Here is a 16,308-nt window from a genome sequence, read left to right as displayed (position 1 = left end):
AGCAGAAAAACATGTCGACAAACATAATTTGATTTCTTTGATTCTACTAGATTTACTTCAATGGCTAAAACGATGATGAAAACAAATATGGATTCCACAGACTTTTGGGGGAAAACACACCTGTCACAGGATATAGTCTTACTAATAGTCTTTTTAGATTATCAAGCTGTTGGGATTATGAATACAATCAGTACAAATATCAATGATACATGAATGATATGCAGCATGCTCAAAATACATATTCTGGAATCTATAGTCTACAGTTTGTATTAAAGCTGGGATCTAATATTCTAATAAAACTGCACTACAGTGTTGTTTGGAAGAATTCATAAGTAATGGCCTGAATTAAATTTTCTGCAGATATTATGAAGTACAATCTTTGTGGTTGTTTTAATCTGGATACATGTTATTTTAGGTTTGGGTAAGACATTTGAGAACACGTGAAAAAGGGGGAAGTAGAGACACTATTGATAATCATAACATCCTCTTATTTGTGCCATATGTTGGCAACATATACTTGTGCCAAACTAAATTAAGAGCTACAGTTTTCTATTACATATAATGTTTTTTACTACTTTAAAGATGCATGTAAAGACTGATTTCCTTGTATTTCTTTTATTCCAGAATTTTGACATTTTTCCTCAAGTTTAAGTTCCATGTGTCTACCAAGAGCTACCAAATATAGAGCATGAGGCCCAAATCAACCCACAGCCCCAACAAGGCAGGGACTCGGGGCAGCAAGAACTCTCCTGCCAAGGGCAACACTTCCCGAGGGACGGATCCTGCGATCGCGTACGGTTAGCGGTGAGGTTAGCCCCGGCTCCTCTAACAATGGCTCGCCGCGGTTACGAAGGACGTCCACGGCCTCATCCGCAAGCGTGGACGAGCAGAGCACGAGACAATCAACTGTGCGCCAAACTGCTGCTAATAGCAAGAACTCCAGCCCGAAATCCAGGACGAGTCCAAGAACGAGAAACGAGAGTGGGAAGGCTGCTCAGTCGCCAAAATGTACTCGGACTAGAGAGGAGGTGTCTCCGGTCCAGGCGTCCTCACCAAACCCAAAACGTGTCAGAAGAAACTTGAACGAAAGCTTCGACGCAGACTCTAAAACAGAGACCACAAAGCAGGAAGCTAAGAATAGTGTCGATGGGAAGGTAGAGAATGGTATGAATGGTTCCTCAGGTTCTGTCAAACCTACAGACTCCAGCGAATCATCAGCAGGCACCTGCAGCAGCTGCGGGAAAACACCTGTATGCGGAAACCACATAGCCTGTAGTACCAAAAATACTGAGGATGAATCCATACAAGCTTCTGTATCATCAGAACAGACAAAACACTTGTGTAAATGTAGAACACAGACTAGCTCAGGCACTAGCCAATGCAAACACAAGGACACATCATCAGGCAGCTCAGAACTCAACTCATCATTGAGAAACAATGAACATGGAGTAGTAGTAGTAACACAGGACCAAGAGAAGCTTCTTGCCTCGGGAGGCGAGAGTAAGTCTAAAGAAGAGGAAGGAGTGGACGATTCTTTTCCCACTGTTGACTATAGGAAATTGGACAATGAGGACTATTCACAACCATTCTACTTTGAGTCAGACCATGTAGCTCTTAAAGACAACAAAGAGTAAGTAGTTTGTGCCTTCCAGTCATCTTGAATAGTTTGGCACAGCCTTTCCATTGAAACTGTGGTAAGGTTTCGATGCATATGCATGTCAAGTAGTATCAGGTAATGGGGGAGGGGGGCACTAATCGTTGTTACATGCACAAGGTAATAAACCTAATGACTAATAGGTTAACAATTAGGTTATTGTCACTTACGAAAACCCCATTGATATTTTTTTCAAGCTAGAGCAGAGTATTCATAGTCCACATAGATTTCTTTTCAAAAATGACATGCATATGAAACCAGGAAGTCAGCAGGTAACATGTGTTGCAGTACTTCCTGTTCCTGCAAGGGGTCTCTTCTACATAAGCATTGTGTACTTCTGTGCTTCCAGGTACCACCTCATGTTGAAGACACTTGTCATGTTGGAGGCACAACGTTCCCAGGCAGTGCAGGATATTGACAGACTGGCTGTGAAGGAGGAGGAGGCCATGAAAGATCCTGTTGACTTTGTTGAGAAACTTCAGTGCAATGTAAGCATTGGGTCCCTTATAACACAATCTTTTTCCAACACACAGAGTAATACATATTAAAACCCGACCTGTTGAAAGAAGAAAGAAAGGCAAATTAGCTCCACAAGAGACCAGTTTCTGTCTTCCAAAGCAAAGTTCAGTACACATGTAAACTAATAAAAGGATTATTTTTATCACAGATTTTGCAAGGAGTTTTAATGTGCTTTTGTTTCATGACAGTGCTAAGTTGTATTGTGTATTGTGTTTTTCCAGGCTGTTTCTTTGCCCAGGCCCCAGAATGTCTTGAACCTGCCATCGATCCAGTGGGAGAACTATGCAGGCTGGGTGGGGAAGGTGGACCCCAGTCTCTTCATGCCAGCCAAGAGACATCTTACACGCACCAAGAGGCAGCCTGAAGGTGGGTAGCACAGAGGGGCGGTTGGTTACTTATTCAATGGAATCTACAGTATTACAGGTACACCTGTTAGTGCCATGGACTGGTTTTGAACAATCTTATCAGAGTGAATGAGTCAGTCAGTGAGAGTAATGTCCAAGTACCTTTGCCTGTCTTTTCACTTTTTCCTTGTCTTCAACTCTTATGATCTCTTATGTTCATGCACTTTTCTCAGATCACCTCACCAATCATCTGAAGGCAATGAAACCTCTAGATCTACAATCTGGGATATTCGAAAATTGTCCTATGTTCTACACACTGTCACATACACTAGTATGTAATTACAAGTGGAAAACCCAGTTTTCCTTGTAATCTATTGGCTTTGTTGTTACTACTACTACATGTGATGTCATTTAAACTCTAGCGACCATCACGTCATCAGACAGTGCGTCTAACTACGGGGAGGGCAGCTCCCAGCAGGGCACCAGTCGAGCGGAGGACGGACCACAGATCGTCAGGGGCCGGCTCAGGGGGCCATCTAAACCTGCCACCTTCAACCAGCTGTGGACCACAGAGGAACAGGTACAGCTACTGGAGTTAGAGAGTATCAAAATATCAGTGTTACTGATGAAAGGTACTAGTAGTGGATGCCATCTAAAATATCTGACCATTTTCAAAATCATGTTATGGAAAATGTACATGAAAGAAAATCACAGCAAAGTTTTTCTCCTCTTTCCACAAAAAAATTACAGAAAACTACACCAACCCGATTCCAAAGAGTTGTTTTTGCAGTAGGCTTTTCATAAAAGCCACCTAACAGGTCCTCTAGAAATTGTACATAGTTCTTCAGGTGAGCAGAATTTACAATGGCTGTTTGTTCCTTTGCCAGAGGAAGCTGGAGTACCTGCTGGAGGTGTTCCCACCTGAGGAGATCGAGGCTCGCAGGTGGCAGAAGATCGCAGAGGCCCTGGGGAACAGGACGGCAAAACAGGTGGGAAAAATAAACAAATAACTCAAGCACAACAAAACAGCCAAACATGGGAGACAACTCACTTGGACACCATGTCAAGATCTCTGCACTGACTAGCCCTTGGATACACGAAACAATTACCATTCATTTATTACTAGTTCATTTAGGACTGGTTGAATGTACTACCATTCATTTAGTAGTGGTTGAAAATCAAGCATGTACAGATTACTGACGTGTATGATGTGTTTTTTGTTGCAGGTTGCGAGTCGTGTACAGAAATATTTCATCAAGCTGGCCAAGGCAGGTCTCCCCATACCAGGCAGGATGCCAGCCAACAATCACACCTTCAGTAAAAAGTTACCTTTCATGGTAGGTGGCAATGTGTGGTATATACATGTACACAATCAAAACAGCTTTCCTCCTTTAGCACATATTGTAAAAGTAATCTTAGAGTCTTACAGTTTGTTTCTATTGCTAGCCTGTTTCAACAACTTATTTTGGATTTTGCAGGGGTTCATGAAGTGTTTTGCATTTCATCAGCAAAACGTATTCAACATTTTTCTGAATTTTTTTTTCACCAGAAATACCGTAGACACGACGTGTTCCGGCAGGCCCTGTGCCAGCCCTCCACCTTCATGACATCACACCTGCCTCCTGTCTACATGTCTGATAACGATGACGACAGCACCAGTCAGTCTACCAGCCAGCTGGACTGGGAACAGGAAACTGATGATGTGTCTGTAAGTTACAGATTTTTTCATGTACTAAAAGCATGACTTTCTTGTACTTGATATATGCCATACACAGTTATGTGGGGTCATGTGACATAATGGCAGAGCATTCAGCTCAGAACCAAGAGGTCCTGGGTTAAAATCCTGCCAAGTCATCAACCTTGTGCCCTTGGGAAAGGTACTTTACATGACTTTCCTCACTTCACTCAGGTGAAAATGAGTATGCCAGAATGATTGTGGGCATTAAAAGAAAACCAAACCAACCAGTTATTTTTTATTAGTTCCCACAATGTTAAAGGAAGGCTGCTTGAGCAACCTTGACAATACTGTGCATTCTGGACCATTTCAATTCTCCATATCAGTCTAATTTCACTCAAATTGTCACCTCTACATCAGATCTAGATATGCAGAGAATACTAGTATAGCCTCCCATGTGCACTATGGTACATGTCCTACAGGTGTAAAGTAAAAAAAAGTGAAATGTTAACTTTTACTGCCTTCTTGCAGGATGATGAGAGTGTGCCAGTAGAGCTGAGACAGACGGAGGACTATCGGGAACTCATGAGGCTCAAACGTCTCAAGATGGTCAAGGAACGGAGGAGGAAGCAGGTAATCTTTACAGGAATTCCTCCAGAGGATAGATAATGTTGTAGAGTTTGTTCATGAGAATGTTTGGTCATATTTGCCTTTGCTTAACATGTGGTTATTCCTTACAGGAGGAGTCCCTGGGAATTACACAGCATGTAGGATATAGGGTAAGATTTGGTCCTTCTATGGATGGCATTCCTTTAATTTTCATTGTTTAGCAACTTCATTTGTAATTCATGTCCCAGATTGCATGTCGAATAAATTCCATTGATTGACATCTGTAAGTTGAAGTGTAAGTCTAAAGTAAAAATGTTTATTTTGTTTGTATTCTATTTTTTCAATCATTGGAATGTTGTTGTGTCCCTGTTAGTGTGATCGCTGTGAGTCAGACCCCATCATGGGTGTGAGGTGGCACTGTCTGGACTGTCCAACTGACCGGGCTGTGGACTTCTGCCAGGACTGTGTGGACTGGTAAGCTCTGATCCATCCATATCAAAACTTGTTCCTCTGATTAACACACAATGTAGACAACTTTATAATCAGATACCCTATAAGACTTTTGTTGAAACTGTTAACCAACTGTTTTTTGCATTGCAGTGACCACGAGACAGAAGTGCACAAGTCCTACCACCGGTTGGAGCCCATCTCTCACATGTCTGAACACACATACATGGACATGGACTATACACGCTTCTCTGTCAAGACTGGAGACTACAACTACCTCGACCCAAACTACTTTCCCTCCACCTCCTGACCTGACCACCCCCCATTGAACAATGTACAGTTCCACAATCCCAGATATCATTGGTGGTGATAGCTGCACTTTGGGATGTTACATTTTATGACAGGGCTGGCAGGATTCCTCTCTTGCTGTTCAGATTCACCCAGCTACCTTATCTATTTCCTGTATAAACTACTCACAATGTAGAACTTTGTATCGCTGTAACACCACGGCAAGGTGGAAGACTTTGCATATAGTTCCCCTTCATGTTAGCTTTCCAACTTGTTCTGGTGTCTAAGTTAGCAGCAGGTAACCTATCAACTTATGCCAACTTGTCGGGGACTCTATCAACAGTTTCACTGTGGAATTATGGATCATTTTCTCTATCCAACATCTATATTTGAAAAGAATGTATCTAACCAACACAAAATGTAGTATATATAAGATAGTGGTGCCATTTCACATCATTTTTACTGCTTTTTTTCTGAATTATGTTCCTCCAAAGTGAATACTGTAGTGCAATTAATGCTGTGTACTTGTATTAGCTGTCTCCTGATTATCTGTGTTGAAAAAAGAAGTACTAGTACTAGTTGCCAGTTTGCATTATTTCCTTGAAACAGGTCTGAATTTTTTTACAAAGTCTTTATAAACTTCTGGAGTATTTTGAAGGGTCATGCCCGCATAACATTAACTAGAATGATTGATTAGAAAACTCAAAGTCTGATTTATTTAAACTAAATGTTTCTTTCCAAAACATATATATTTGACAAGTGTGAGTTAAGTGTTGTGTTGCTTCATATGATACATTTGTATGTGTCACTTGTTTTTCCTCTGTTTGTGGTAGAATCTCTATGTCAATTCCTATTGATTGAACCAAAAACACAAACTAGAAGAATCAGGCATAGGCCAACTATTTCCTCAGATGTATTGTATTTAATAATTGCTGTTGGTCATTTCATGAAGTTGACTTGTGATAATTCCTTTTGTATAAGAAAGTGCAGGTGTTCCAAATGTCTATGCTATGGTAATGTGATATCTGTCCAGCATTGAAAATTCCATTCTGTCCTTCCTCTATCCTATAACCTTCTTTTGGCTGTATTGTCATAGGAAAAGCAAGTTTGGATATTTTGTCATTTATCTGATATACTGTATGGCTATACATTGTATGTCTTTGTTTCATGATAATGTTTCTTGATATTTTCACTAACTTTCTAGGCCTTGGATAGACAGTATCACCAATAAAATGAATGTAGAGCAAACAAAAAGTGGCCAGAAAACCTATGATATTAGAGGGATAAGATTATCTGGTTTTGCCGTGTGTTGTGTTTTATTTTTATCATTAAGTAGCTGTACTGTATAATTGGCACAGGAAGTCTCCAGTATATGGAGATCTAATAGCAAGATACATTTTCATCTTCCATTTTCCTGTCACAAATATAGAACCTCTATTTGTGTTAATTCTGGGAAAATGACAACCGTTTTGACCTAGATATATTGATTTTCATCATTTCATTGATTTTTGGAAAAATTCCAGAACCAAACTATTAAAGTTATAGGAAGTTATCAGTATAAAAACTTGAGTATCGTACACCAAGAACACATGTAACTGTGAGTGTGAGAACAGGTTGCATTGCCTGAAGTGACCAACCCCCTCCTAATAATGGAATAATCCAACTCCTTCATGTCACGTGACATGTGGCCAATGACATGCGAGAAGGTAATTAATTATTCATAAAGTGTCAATGTAGGTGAGGTAAAGAGAACCTAAAAATGGCGTCCGCCGAGGGCTTTTGCCTGGGTGATGACGCCGCTTTGGCAGTTTCGTCCTGTCTTACAGACACAACAGCCCCATCTGCATACGAGGGTAAGAACAAAGAAGTCATCGGCATGATTTTAGGGTGTCATTCTCGTCCAGCTTTTCTAGATCACGCCGAAATATGTGCTGCCTCGTGGTATGGAAATGTATTTTCTCCTTTCATTTTGGCTTTCACTTATGCGAATTCTCCCTTGCGCTCATGAGTGTGTGGGTGGATGGCGGGAGACTCAACTTTGCCGTGCTTTCGGTGTCATTTTAGAATTGTATATAAAATACTACAATTGATTTAGACGTCATAACAGTTCTAAACGTACTTGGTGACGAACTGTTGATGCTAAAATATTTGAGTTCAAGTCGCGGATATGCATATCCCAAGCTGCCGCCTCTTCTGTTATAAAATCACTTGCAGACAACACCAAATCTGCTAGGGGGCGCTGAAAGACCACTTGATGTGAAACCTGGGTTGTAGCAAAAAAAGTCGCATTTTCTCTGGAAAGGAATAAAACTTTCAACCCTGTTTTTAACAGAAACTTACAGTTAAAAGATAGACATATTTCCAAACTTTTCCAATGTTTAAACATTAAAACTTGATATGTTTGCAAGTGTTAGATTAAGATTTTCCATAACCAAATAAACAGAATGACACAACAAATTCGTTGTTGCAGATGATCCGCTGAAGAAAGCGATGACAGAAGCACACGTCTTTGGCAGCAGTGAGGATGGTTCTGAGTATGATATCTCCAACAGTGACGGCAACCATACAGGAGAGGTCTGTAGTCCTACCTGTGATAAAATGTAAACCATGCTGTATGCTTTGGTTTTACTTTTAGAATTTGTTAAAATTTTTTCATCCCAACTCAACAGTACTCTGTAGAGTCCCGAATAATGAGATAGAATTGGAAAATTAACTTAATATAAAACTGAAGTTCCAGTGAAGAACTGAATGTGGTGTGTTACACGGAAGGGCGGTTATACCGGTTATACTGATACAGATACAGAAATGTCTCTGCTATAATCTGTTGTGTTTTCCCCTCTAGGATGCAGACCAGGGAAGTGGGAACTTGTATGATGAGAATGTCACAGGACTGGCAGGCCATGCTAACCAAGTATGTCTGGCTGCTGCATTTGTTTCTAATCTTAGTGCCACCAAGTACAGCTGGGTCATCGTCACTAGATAGCTTTAAACATTAGTAAACAGATGAGCAATTTAAAAGATTAGGTGTGACAAGTCGTTTGGTGTAATATAACCAGCTGCGGCTATGCTGAGTGCCTGTGAAGATGGTGTGTTATGCCAAAGGGTGGTTTTAACAGATAGTTACAGATGCAGTTATGGAACTAAAGGGCAAAACTATTTTCTTTGACTCCTATTTGAAGTTGAAGGTACATAAAATGTAGTTGATCATGTCATAATTTTCGTGTTAAAGTGAGAATCCATCCCTGTTCCTTTCCCAGGGAGACCTGTTCCTGTCCATGGCGCAGGCAGACTATGTGGACGACCACGTGATCCGGAAGAGCGCGAGAAAGCGGAAACCCCGACCGCTGTCCCCCGATAACGATCTTCTCATGTCAAAGAAGCGGAAGAGACCACGGAAGAATCCAAATCCCGGCAAATCTGCGGGGAGGAGAGGCAGTTTTGATACTGAGGCAGGTGTGTGGACAAAAAGGATTCATTTTGATGCATTTGTAACAACTCAAAAAAGTTACAACTTACACATTTTGATAAATGGTTTCCCCACAGTTATACATTGTAGGGTGTCAAAATGTACCCATTTTTTGTAATCTGTAGTATCAGCACTTCAGTGCACCTTTTCTTACAAGATCAGACTGTTTTAACTCTAGCTAGGCTACATTTCATTTTGTCAATTTGTATCTGTTTCGTAAGGCATATTAGCACATTAGATTTTGTCTAAACATAAAGGATCCATTCATAATTCAGCACATATGACTACGAGATATTTGTTGGTAATCTCTACAATAATCAACAAACTCTGTTGTTTTTTTTTTTTAGAATCGTTTTGTTGTGACCTGTGCAAGTCTCCGTACGTGACCAACCCAACGCGCAGAGGGAACAAACCCAAGCTGACCAACGCCAACCCCAGCCCCCGACACAAGATAGACCCCATCACTGGCAGGATGCTCACACTGTGTAACGCCTGTGGTAAGGGTCATCCCTACAAACAAATCAATTGAGAAAACACTACTTCTGAAAATCAGTATGGTGTTTCTTTCTTAGGTATATTTATCATGATATAAGCTAACAATACATATCTGTGGTAAGAGTCATCCCATTCACACACACATAATGACATATCCTTTACAAAAAACATTATTTACCTCAGAATATACGACTTCAGTCTGTGTCTTCATGATGTTTCCTTCCTAAGTATATTTGTGTGATGTAAGCTAGCATAAACTCGTATTATCTTGAATTTCTTTACTTTGCAAACATAAGTCTGAAAAGAAGTTACCCTGTTGAATGACTTTACTTTATATCCCTTTCTTTATTAACAGTTGCCTCAGTTCAGTACTGAAATGATATATTAAACTCATATTTACATATTTAAGGCAGAATTGATGAAAGTTTGAATTTTTCTTCAGGTTTAGCTTTCAATCGTCCTAAGAGACCGAGGAAAGAACGGCCATTACCCAACGAGGTAGAGAAGGCTAAGTACCTACAGGAGGCGCAGCAGTTTGCCTTGTCTCTGGCAGAGGGCCTCAGTGATCCAGAAGGTAACACTCAGTAATGTAGTACACACTGTATTCATTAACACCTTTCAGACAAACTACTGACTGGCAAGTCACAGAAAAAGTCAGCAAGATGAGTGTTACGGTAAAGTTTATGATGACGTAATTCTGTGGTATGCTAGTGTGGTATATTTTAAAGGCATGCATATTTTTTCATTATTTTTTCTCTGGTTACCCCAAAAGCCATGAAGATAAAACCAGCATGAACATTTCCAGATGTAAGCACATCGGCGGAACATACTGCACCTGCGTGAAACCCGTAATGTATTGCATAGCACTTTAACAGAATGTCTCATATAAGGTCGTATTTGCGTGTATAAGGATAACATCCTGTCTGCAGTTTCCAAATGTTATGTCGGAAAAGATATCCTCTGCAGCAGGCAAAATACTGATGCAACAGTGACCAAACATCCAACGAAAATTGTGAAAAATCAGGGTTTTGCACAGGCCCAGTACATTCTGCCGACGTGCTCCACGTGTACAGTACTAGTGTTGTTAATATATCCTTGAATGTTCTTGTATTTCCAGCGGAGAGGTTGTTCTGCCCTCACTTCAAGCTGAAGGCGTGCGGCTGTATGCAGAACTTCATCATTGGGGAGGGAAACATGGAGGAGTCCAGGAGGAGAGCCAATCAGCTGCTGCGGATGTTAAAGGAGGCCAAACAGCTGAGTCAGCTGAAATGTTACGAGGTCGTTGGTGACCCCACCAACCCCAGCGGGCAGCCTAGATCCAAAAGGTATGTGAAGAAATGTCTTCTTCATCTGTTTTATAGTAGATTTTAATTCATTTGTTCGTTTTCTTCTTTTACGTCTGTACTTTTTGTGGGTCAGCCGTTACCAGCTTTGTCAGCCTGTGCTGAGCCTTGTAATGATCAGTTTCATTGTCAAAAATTAAAAATACAAATGATTTGTAATTCAGAAATACATTACACATCCACTGAAAATGTGAGTCAAATTTTGAAATTATACTAAGATGAAAGTTTCTGTTGAAAACTTTACAGAGCGAGGAACATAGGGCTGGGGAATGGTCAGAGGAAGTCGCAGGCCTTCGAGGACTTTGTGTTGAAGAACCGTAAGATCCTGAGAGAACAGATAAAGCTGTGTGAGCGTGCCACGCAGAAGGTTCTCTGTTACTCCAACAACTTCCTGCACAAGAAGCTGAAAACGGATCCACAGGTAAAGTTGGGAGTGTCTGATTTGAAACCATAATTGTACATGTACCTGTGTTGTTTGAAAGAAAAAAATACGTCAAATTGTCACTTGTTGTCGCAACTTGAGTTGTAAAAAGTTGTGATCTGAAATTGGAATTCTTCTGTCCATCCAAAACTACTTGTTTGATATCTGTGCCTTTATGCTGTCAAAAGTACATAGTAATGGCCATGATATACATGTAGTATAGAACTGATTATATCTATGAATATATTTTTAAAGTTTCTACTTTCAGCTTGAAATATTTTATCAACTAGAAAATTCAGGGGTGCAAAGTAACATGTTTCACTGAAGTTATCTTTTGTTCAGGTATTACAATTTCTGACATGAGGTGTTGTTTTTCCGTATTTGCTGCAGAAAGGAGTGCGTAAAGAGAGACAAAAGGGAAAAGAAGCCCTGGGACAGCTCAGGTCCATAGAAGACCTGCCCAGGAGTCGCTGCTGTGTGGACAACTGTGTCCTGGTAAAGTTCTGGGCTTCTCGTCCAATTGTTACTTTGTTGTACATTTTTATCCCTTCTATTCTTTTGCTACTTTGTCCTGTTTAACTCTTGTGCTTTGTCATACATTTTGTCCGTTCTACTCTTTTGCTGGTGAGGTAAAAGGTTCCTTGCAGTGGCCTATCGAGAAAATCCTTAAAAGCAGTACTGAAGCATGCAGTATGATTTCTTGATCCCTATCTTGATCCTATACATATACATGTATAAGAAAGAATATCAAGACATTAGAAATTCCTGATGATTGTAACAGCCTGTTCTCATCCCATACACACACTTGTATTAGGTAGGCTTGCCTTATGGAACTCTAGTTATGTACCAGTAAATGCAATACTTTGTGCCTTGTACAATTGTTGTGCAATAAAGTTTATGTATAAAGTGATGACTTGTTTGTTTTCTCGCAGATGGCGCTCACCCATGGCCGGCTGCTCCAACAGTGGCGAGACCGCGCCAGGTCAGGCCAGATCGAGGCCAGGAGGGTCCTGGCGGAGATGTTGACTCCGTCCGGCGGAGCCCGCTCCAACTGTTACAAGTTTATCAACTGGGTGACGGGGTGTAGTCACAGCACCATTGGCAGGGTCAACGACCAGATGAAGCGTACGGGCGGGGACAGGGAGCCACCGCAACACGGGCTGAAGAAATGGTGCGGGGAGCTTGTATTTTACCTGGCCAAGTGATGTAGTTGAAATGCGTGAGCTGACTATAAAGTTTAGCTTGAATAATTGTTCCAATGTTGTCTGAAATCTGTTCAAACAAAATGTCTGAATCTGTAAAAAAAAACAAAAGTAAGACTCGTCATAGACTCCTCATTGAAGTACAAAAAAAAAGAAAATAAGTACAGAAGTGGCATCTGTGTGGTGTAGTGGTAGAGCTTCCGACTGTCAAGCAAGGTCACCCAGGTTCAAACCCCAGGGTTGGACCAAGACATGTCCGGACATGCACCCAGACATTGTGTCCTTGGGAAAAGCACTTAACACGAATTTCCCCATTTTACAGATTTTTGATATACAGGTGAGATAAAGGATTTTCTTGTTTCACTCACTACAGGTGGAAAGAGCACCCCAAGAAGAAGAAGAAGGAGGAGATGTCAGCAGTGGCCACGTCTGGGTCAGACACAGTCACCATCACCATCCCTGCCACACAGATCCCCAACAACTTCAGCCACCTCCCTCCTAATGTGAGTACAGCTGCAGTTTTGGTGTGCACTGCTAGATGGCACTGTTGCCTGTGCTCTTGAGGACTTGCTGGAACTCAGAAATGTAGACTGAGAGTAAAAGCATAGGATAGGACAAAATGAAGCATCACTTTTAGGTCTGTACAATGTAGGGACATGTAGGTGGATTTGAACCCACAATAGGTTTTGGGCCAAATTCCACACGATCTTATACATTCATTTATGTCAAATAACTGAACAAATATAAGTGGAATGAAATTGTTTTGTAATTTATGCAGGCACAAATCAACATCCAGCAACAGCAGATCCAGCACCTGCAGAGACAGCTGGCGCAGCAGCAGCTGCACATGACGCAGAGCCAGGTGCTGCAGCCGCAGTTCCTGCACCCGTCGGGACAGCTGGTGTCGCAGCCGGTGCAGCTGCAGGTGCAGGTGACGAACGTCGGCAGCCAGGTGGCACAGCAGTCGTCTGTGCTGCAGAACTCGGCTGCTGAGCAGGTGCTCATCGCAACAGACAGCCTGGGACAACAGGTGCTATTTCTCATGTATTTCTGTAGTACTTTTGAAAGTCACTAGGAGGCTCTCTATCAACTGGTAGCACTCTTTTCCTGTCTCCAGCAGTCACTTTATAAAGGTGCTAGTTGCTAGTTAGCGATCAAAGTAACCATTGAATTCTTACATCAATGAATGTCAGACAAGGCAATGAGATACTGACTGAAGAAAAGTAGTGGATGCTACTTGAGAGGTCTGGCCGTTTTCGAAATCTGTCCAGTTTCTTGAGTAACAGTTTTCTTGTGTATTGAATTCTTACTATAAGTATAAGAGTGACAGAGGATTAAAGATCTTTAACGTTCAGTTACAGAATCAGGCCATCCAGCTGCAGCAGCCCCAGCTGACCGGAACCTCGTTGCCATTGGTCAGCACCCAGCCCCAACAGAGCGCAGCGTCCGGTAACCTCCTCAACACCGCACAGATGACCAGCTACAACTTCACCCAGGCTCCCAACGTCAACATCGCAACTGTACACCAGACTACTGCTGGCACATCACAGGTGAGACTTAGATACTGTTACTGTTACCATACTGATGTGTGTGATGTCTTTTAGGAAAGCATGAACATTTGACACTCACCAGATAGTGTGTGATTGTGTGTTTTGAGTGTGTTATCTTTTCTGAATGCAATTTCTTCTCTCTTTGTTTGATGGACAATAGTACCAGTAGTACATCAATAAAGCTACAGATGCCTGCAAAGCTATTAGAGTATGTTATAGTTGTAATGAAACTGTCAACAAAAAACATCTTAAATTGTACGTAATTTTTTTCACCAGATTTTGTATTAGTAAAGTGTATGATCCAAAGCATCAAGTTTATGTGACCTCAGGAAACAAACAAAATGCTATGGATGAAACCATAAGAGCTGTGACAGTAATACACCTCCCTTTGTCCCCCCAGGTGCCGACCCAGCTGATTATCCAGACCCTGCCCACCCCCCTGCCGTCGCAGACCCTGCAGTCCCAGAACATCCTGCAGCAGCTGACTCCGCAGCAGGTGGCCCTCATCATCCAGCAGGCGCTCACTCCGCAGACGTCCACAGCTGCAGCTGGCCTGGCCATCGGATCTGTGGCACTCCCCACACAGAACACAGACTCACCATTTGAGGTTGGTCTTACAACATTAGGAGTTGCCAATTCTATTACTAGTGAGCATGTTGGCAGATCGTACTGCACCTGTGCAAAATCCGTAATGTATTGTGCATAGCACTTCAGCAGAATGTCTCATATAAGGTTAGCATCCCGTCTGTAGTTTCCAAATGTTATGTCGGAAAAGATATCCTACAAACGAAAACCGTGAAAATCGGGTTTTGCATAGGCACAATACGTTCTGCCAACATGCTTTATTAGTGTAAGGTTAAAGTTAAACTTAAAGTTTGTACTGGTCTATCTAAACAATGTAAGTTCTGTATGATTAAATACTTTGTTCTATTTATTCCAGACATCTTCTGTGGATGAAACTTTGACTGATGGGGAACAGTCAGCTGACCTGATGAGCCAATCAAATCAGCAAAGCAACTTGGATGTTTCAACTCTCAACCAATCACGGACTGGGAGTATAAACCAATCACAAGTCTCCTTGGTGCCATCCACCAGCCAATCGGCAACAAACCAACTGAATCTTTCACAGCAAGCAGATCAATCAGGGCAGCCGTCAGAAATGGTGTCTGATGCTGCCAACCAATCACAGACTGTGACAGTGGAGCAGATGTCATCACTTGCCAACCCCCAGATGCCCCAGCAGTGGTTGCTAGGCGACAAGACACAAGGACTAGTGGGGGTTGCAGCAACAGGCAATTCTGAACCCAGTGATTCTTTCTTGTCTGTGGACACTTTTCAACTTCTAACCCAAAATCAAATTGGGAATCTCAACAACATCAACTAGCCTGATTGTTAGCACATAAAAGTAGAATATGTACAAATTTGCAAATAAAAATTGATAAAGCAATATCCATTATCAAAGACTTCTGTGAAGTTGCACTGTTGCGGAAAATTAGATAACCTGATATGACCTTGTGTAACAGGTCACAAATGATCTGTCATGAAGGGTGATTACAACAATCAATGGTATCCATGGGTTGAGCTTTTTTGGTGTTTGTGCATAAGTTTAACTGTGCCTGTCACCTTATTCAATGAGTGGAACCTTGTTCCTATTAACAAGGAGAGACTCTGTGTGATGTGAATTTGAAGTTCTGTACAGCATGCCTAAGTAGGTAGTACATGTACCCAGAACCATTTCAGATCTGTCAAACTGTTACTGAATACCTGTAATGAAAACAAAGTCCATGAGTCCTAACTGCTCTGCAGTATAATTTAAAAAGCTTTCATCATAATGAACTATTATTAGCTATGATTGTTAGCTATGCTATTTATTGACTAGAGAATGTATGTATAGTATGTTAGATAAAACTGTGCAACAGAAACATGCCGCTGGCTTTGTAAATACATGTACATTGTATGTAGAATATGTACACTTCATCACAGATGAAGTTGAACTGCATTGCCATTAAAATACCAGTGTTATTTCTAAAACTATGGTTGTGCCTTGAACTCTTTGTTCATGTTAGTACCTAATCAATTTCAATAGACCTTCAGGTTTGTATTTTTCTTTCCAAAAGTCAAACCAATTTTTCTCACATCAATTTTGGTCCAGTTGACCCATCTAAATATCAAGTACATTATTAAGACGGTATTGAAACTGGAAATCATCACTCACTCACTATCCTGGTTTAGATTATACTGCTGCCGGTTTCTCTGTCCCAGGGGTGGGCAGCAGTCGGCTGTTCTGAAACTGGA

General features: G+C 41.3%; 2 protein-coding genes across 2 annotated transcripts; both read left to right on the top strand.

Annotated features, from left to right (window-relative positions):
• Positions 1-688: 688 nt before the first annotated feature.
• Positions 689-6,854, top strand: LOC109465997 (ZZ-type zinc finger-containing protein 3-like). Its single transcript, XM_019763504.1, is given in 12 exon segments — positions 689-769; positions 771-1,630; positions 2,004-2,142; positions 2,395-2,539; positions 2,940-3,097; positions 3,405-3,506; positions 3,744-3,854; positions 4,067-4,225; positions 4,724-4,825; positions 4,933-4,971; positions 5,175-5,275; positions 5,402-6,854. Coding segments are annotated over 12 exon segments (2,154 nt in total). The 3' UTR covers positions 5,559-6,854.
• A 399-nt stretch (positions 6,855-7,253) lies between these two features.
• On the top strand, positions 7,254-16,055 carry LOC109465995. The gene is made up of 15 exons (XM_019763502.1): positions 7,254-7,389; positions 8,007-8,110; positions 8,379-8,447; positions 8,794-8,989; positions 9,350-9,499; positions 9,940-10,071; positions 10,615-10,822; positions 11,087-11,261; positions 11,652-11,756; positions 12,194-12,432; positions 12,837-12,966; positions 13,242-13,493; positions 13,819-14,013; positions 14,414-14,620; positions 14,954-16,055. Exons 1-15 carry the CDS (start codon positions 7,296-7,298, stop codon positions 15,395-15,397), a joined length of 2,700 nt encoding a protein of 899 aa, XP_019619061.1. The 5' UTR covers positions 7,254-7,295; the 3' UTR covers positions 15,398-16,055.
• Positions 16,056-16,308: the final 253 nt, after the last annotated feature.

Source organism: Branchiostoma belcheri, unplaced genomic scaffold, assembly GCF_001625305.1.
Source record: "Branchiostoma belcheri isolate BF01 breed outbred unplaced genomic scaffold, Haploidv18h27 scaffold16, whole genome shotgun sequence".
NCBI lineage: Eukaryota > Metazoa > Chordata > Leptocardii > Amphioxiformes > Branchiostomatidae > Branchiostoma > Branchiostoma belcheri.
The sequence above is the reverse complement of the archived record's forward strand: the minus strand, read 5'-3'. Positions and strand labels throughout refer to the sequence as shown.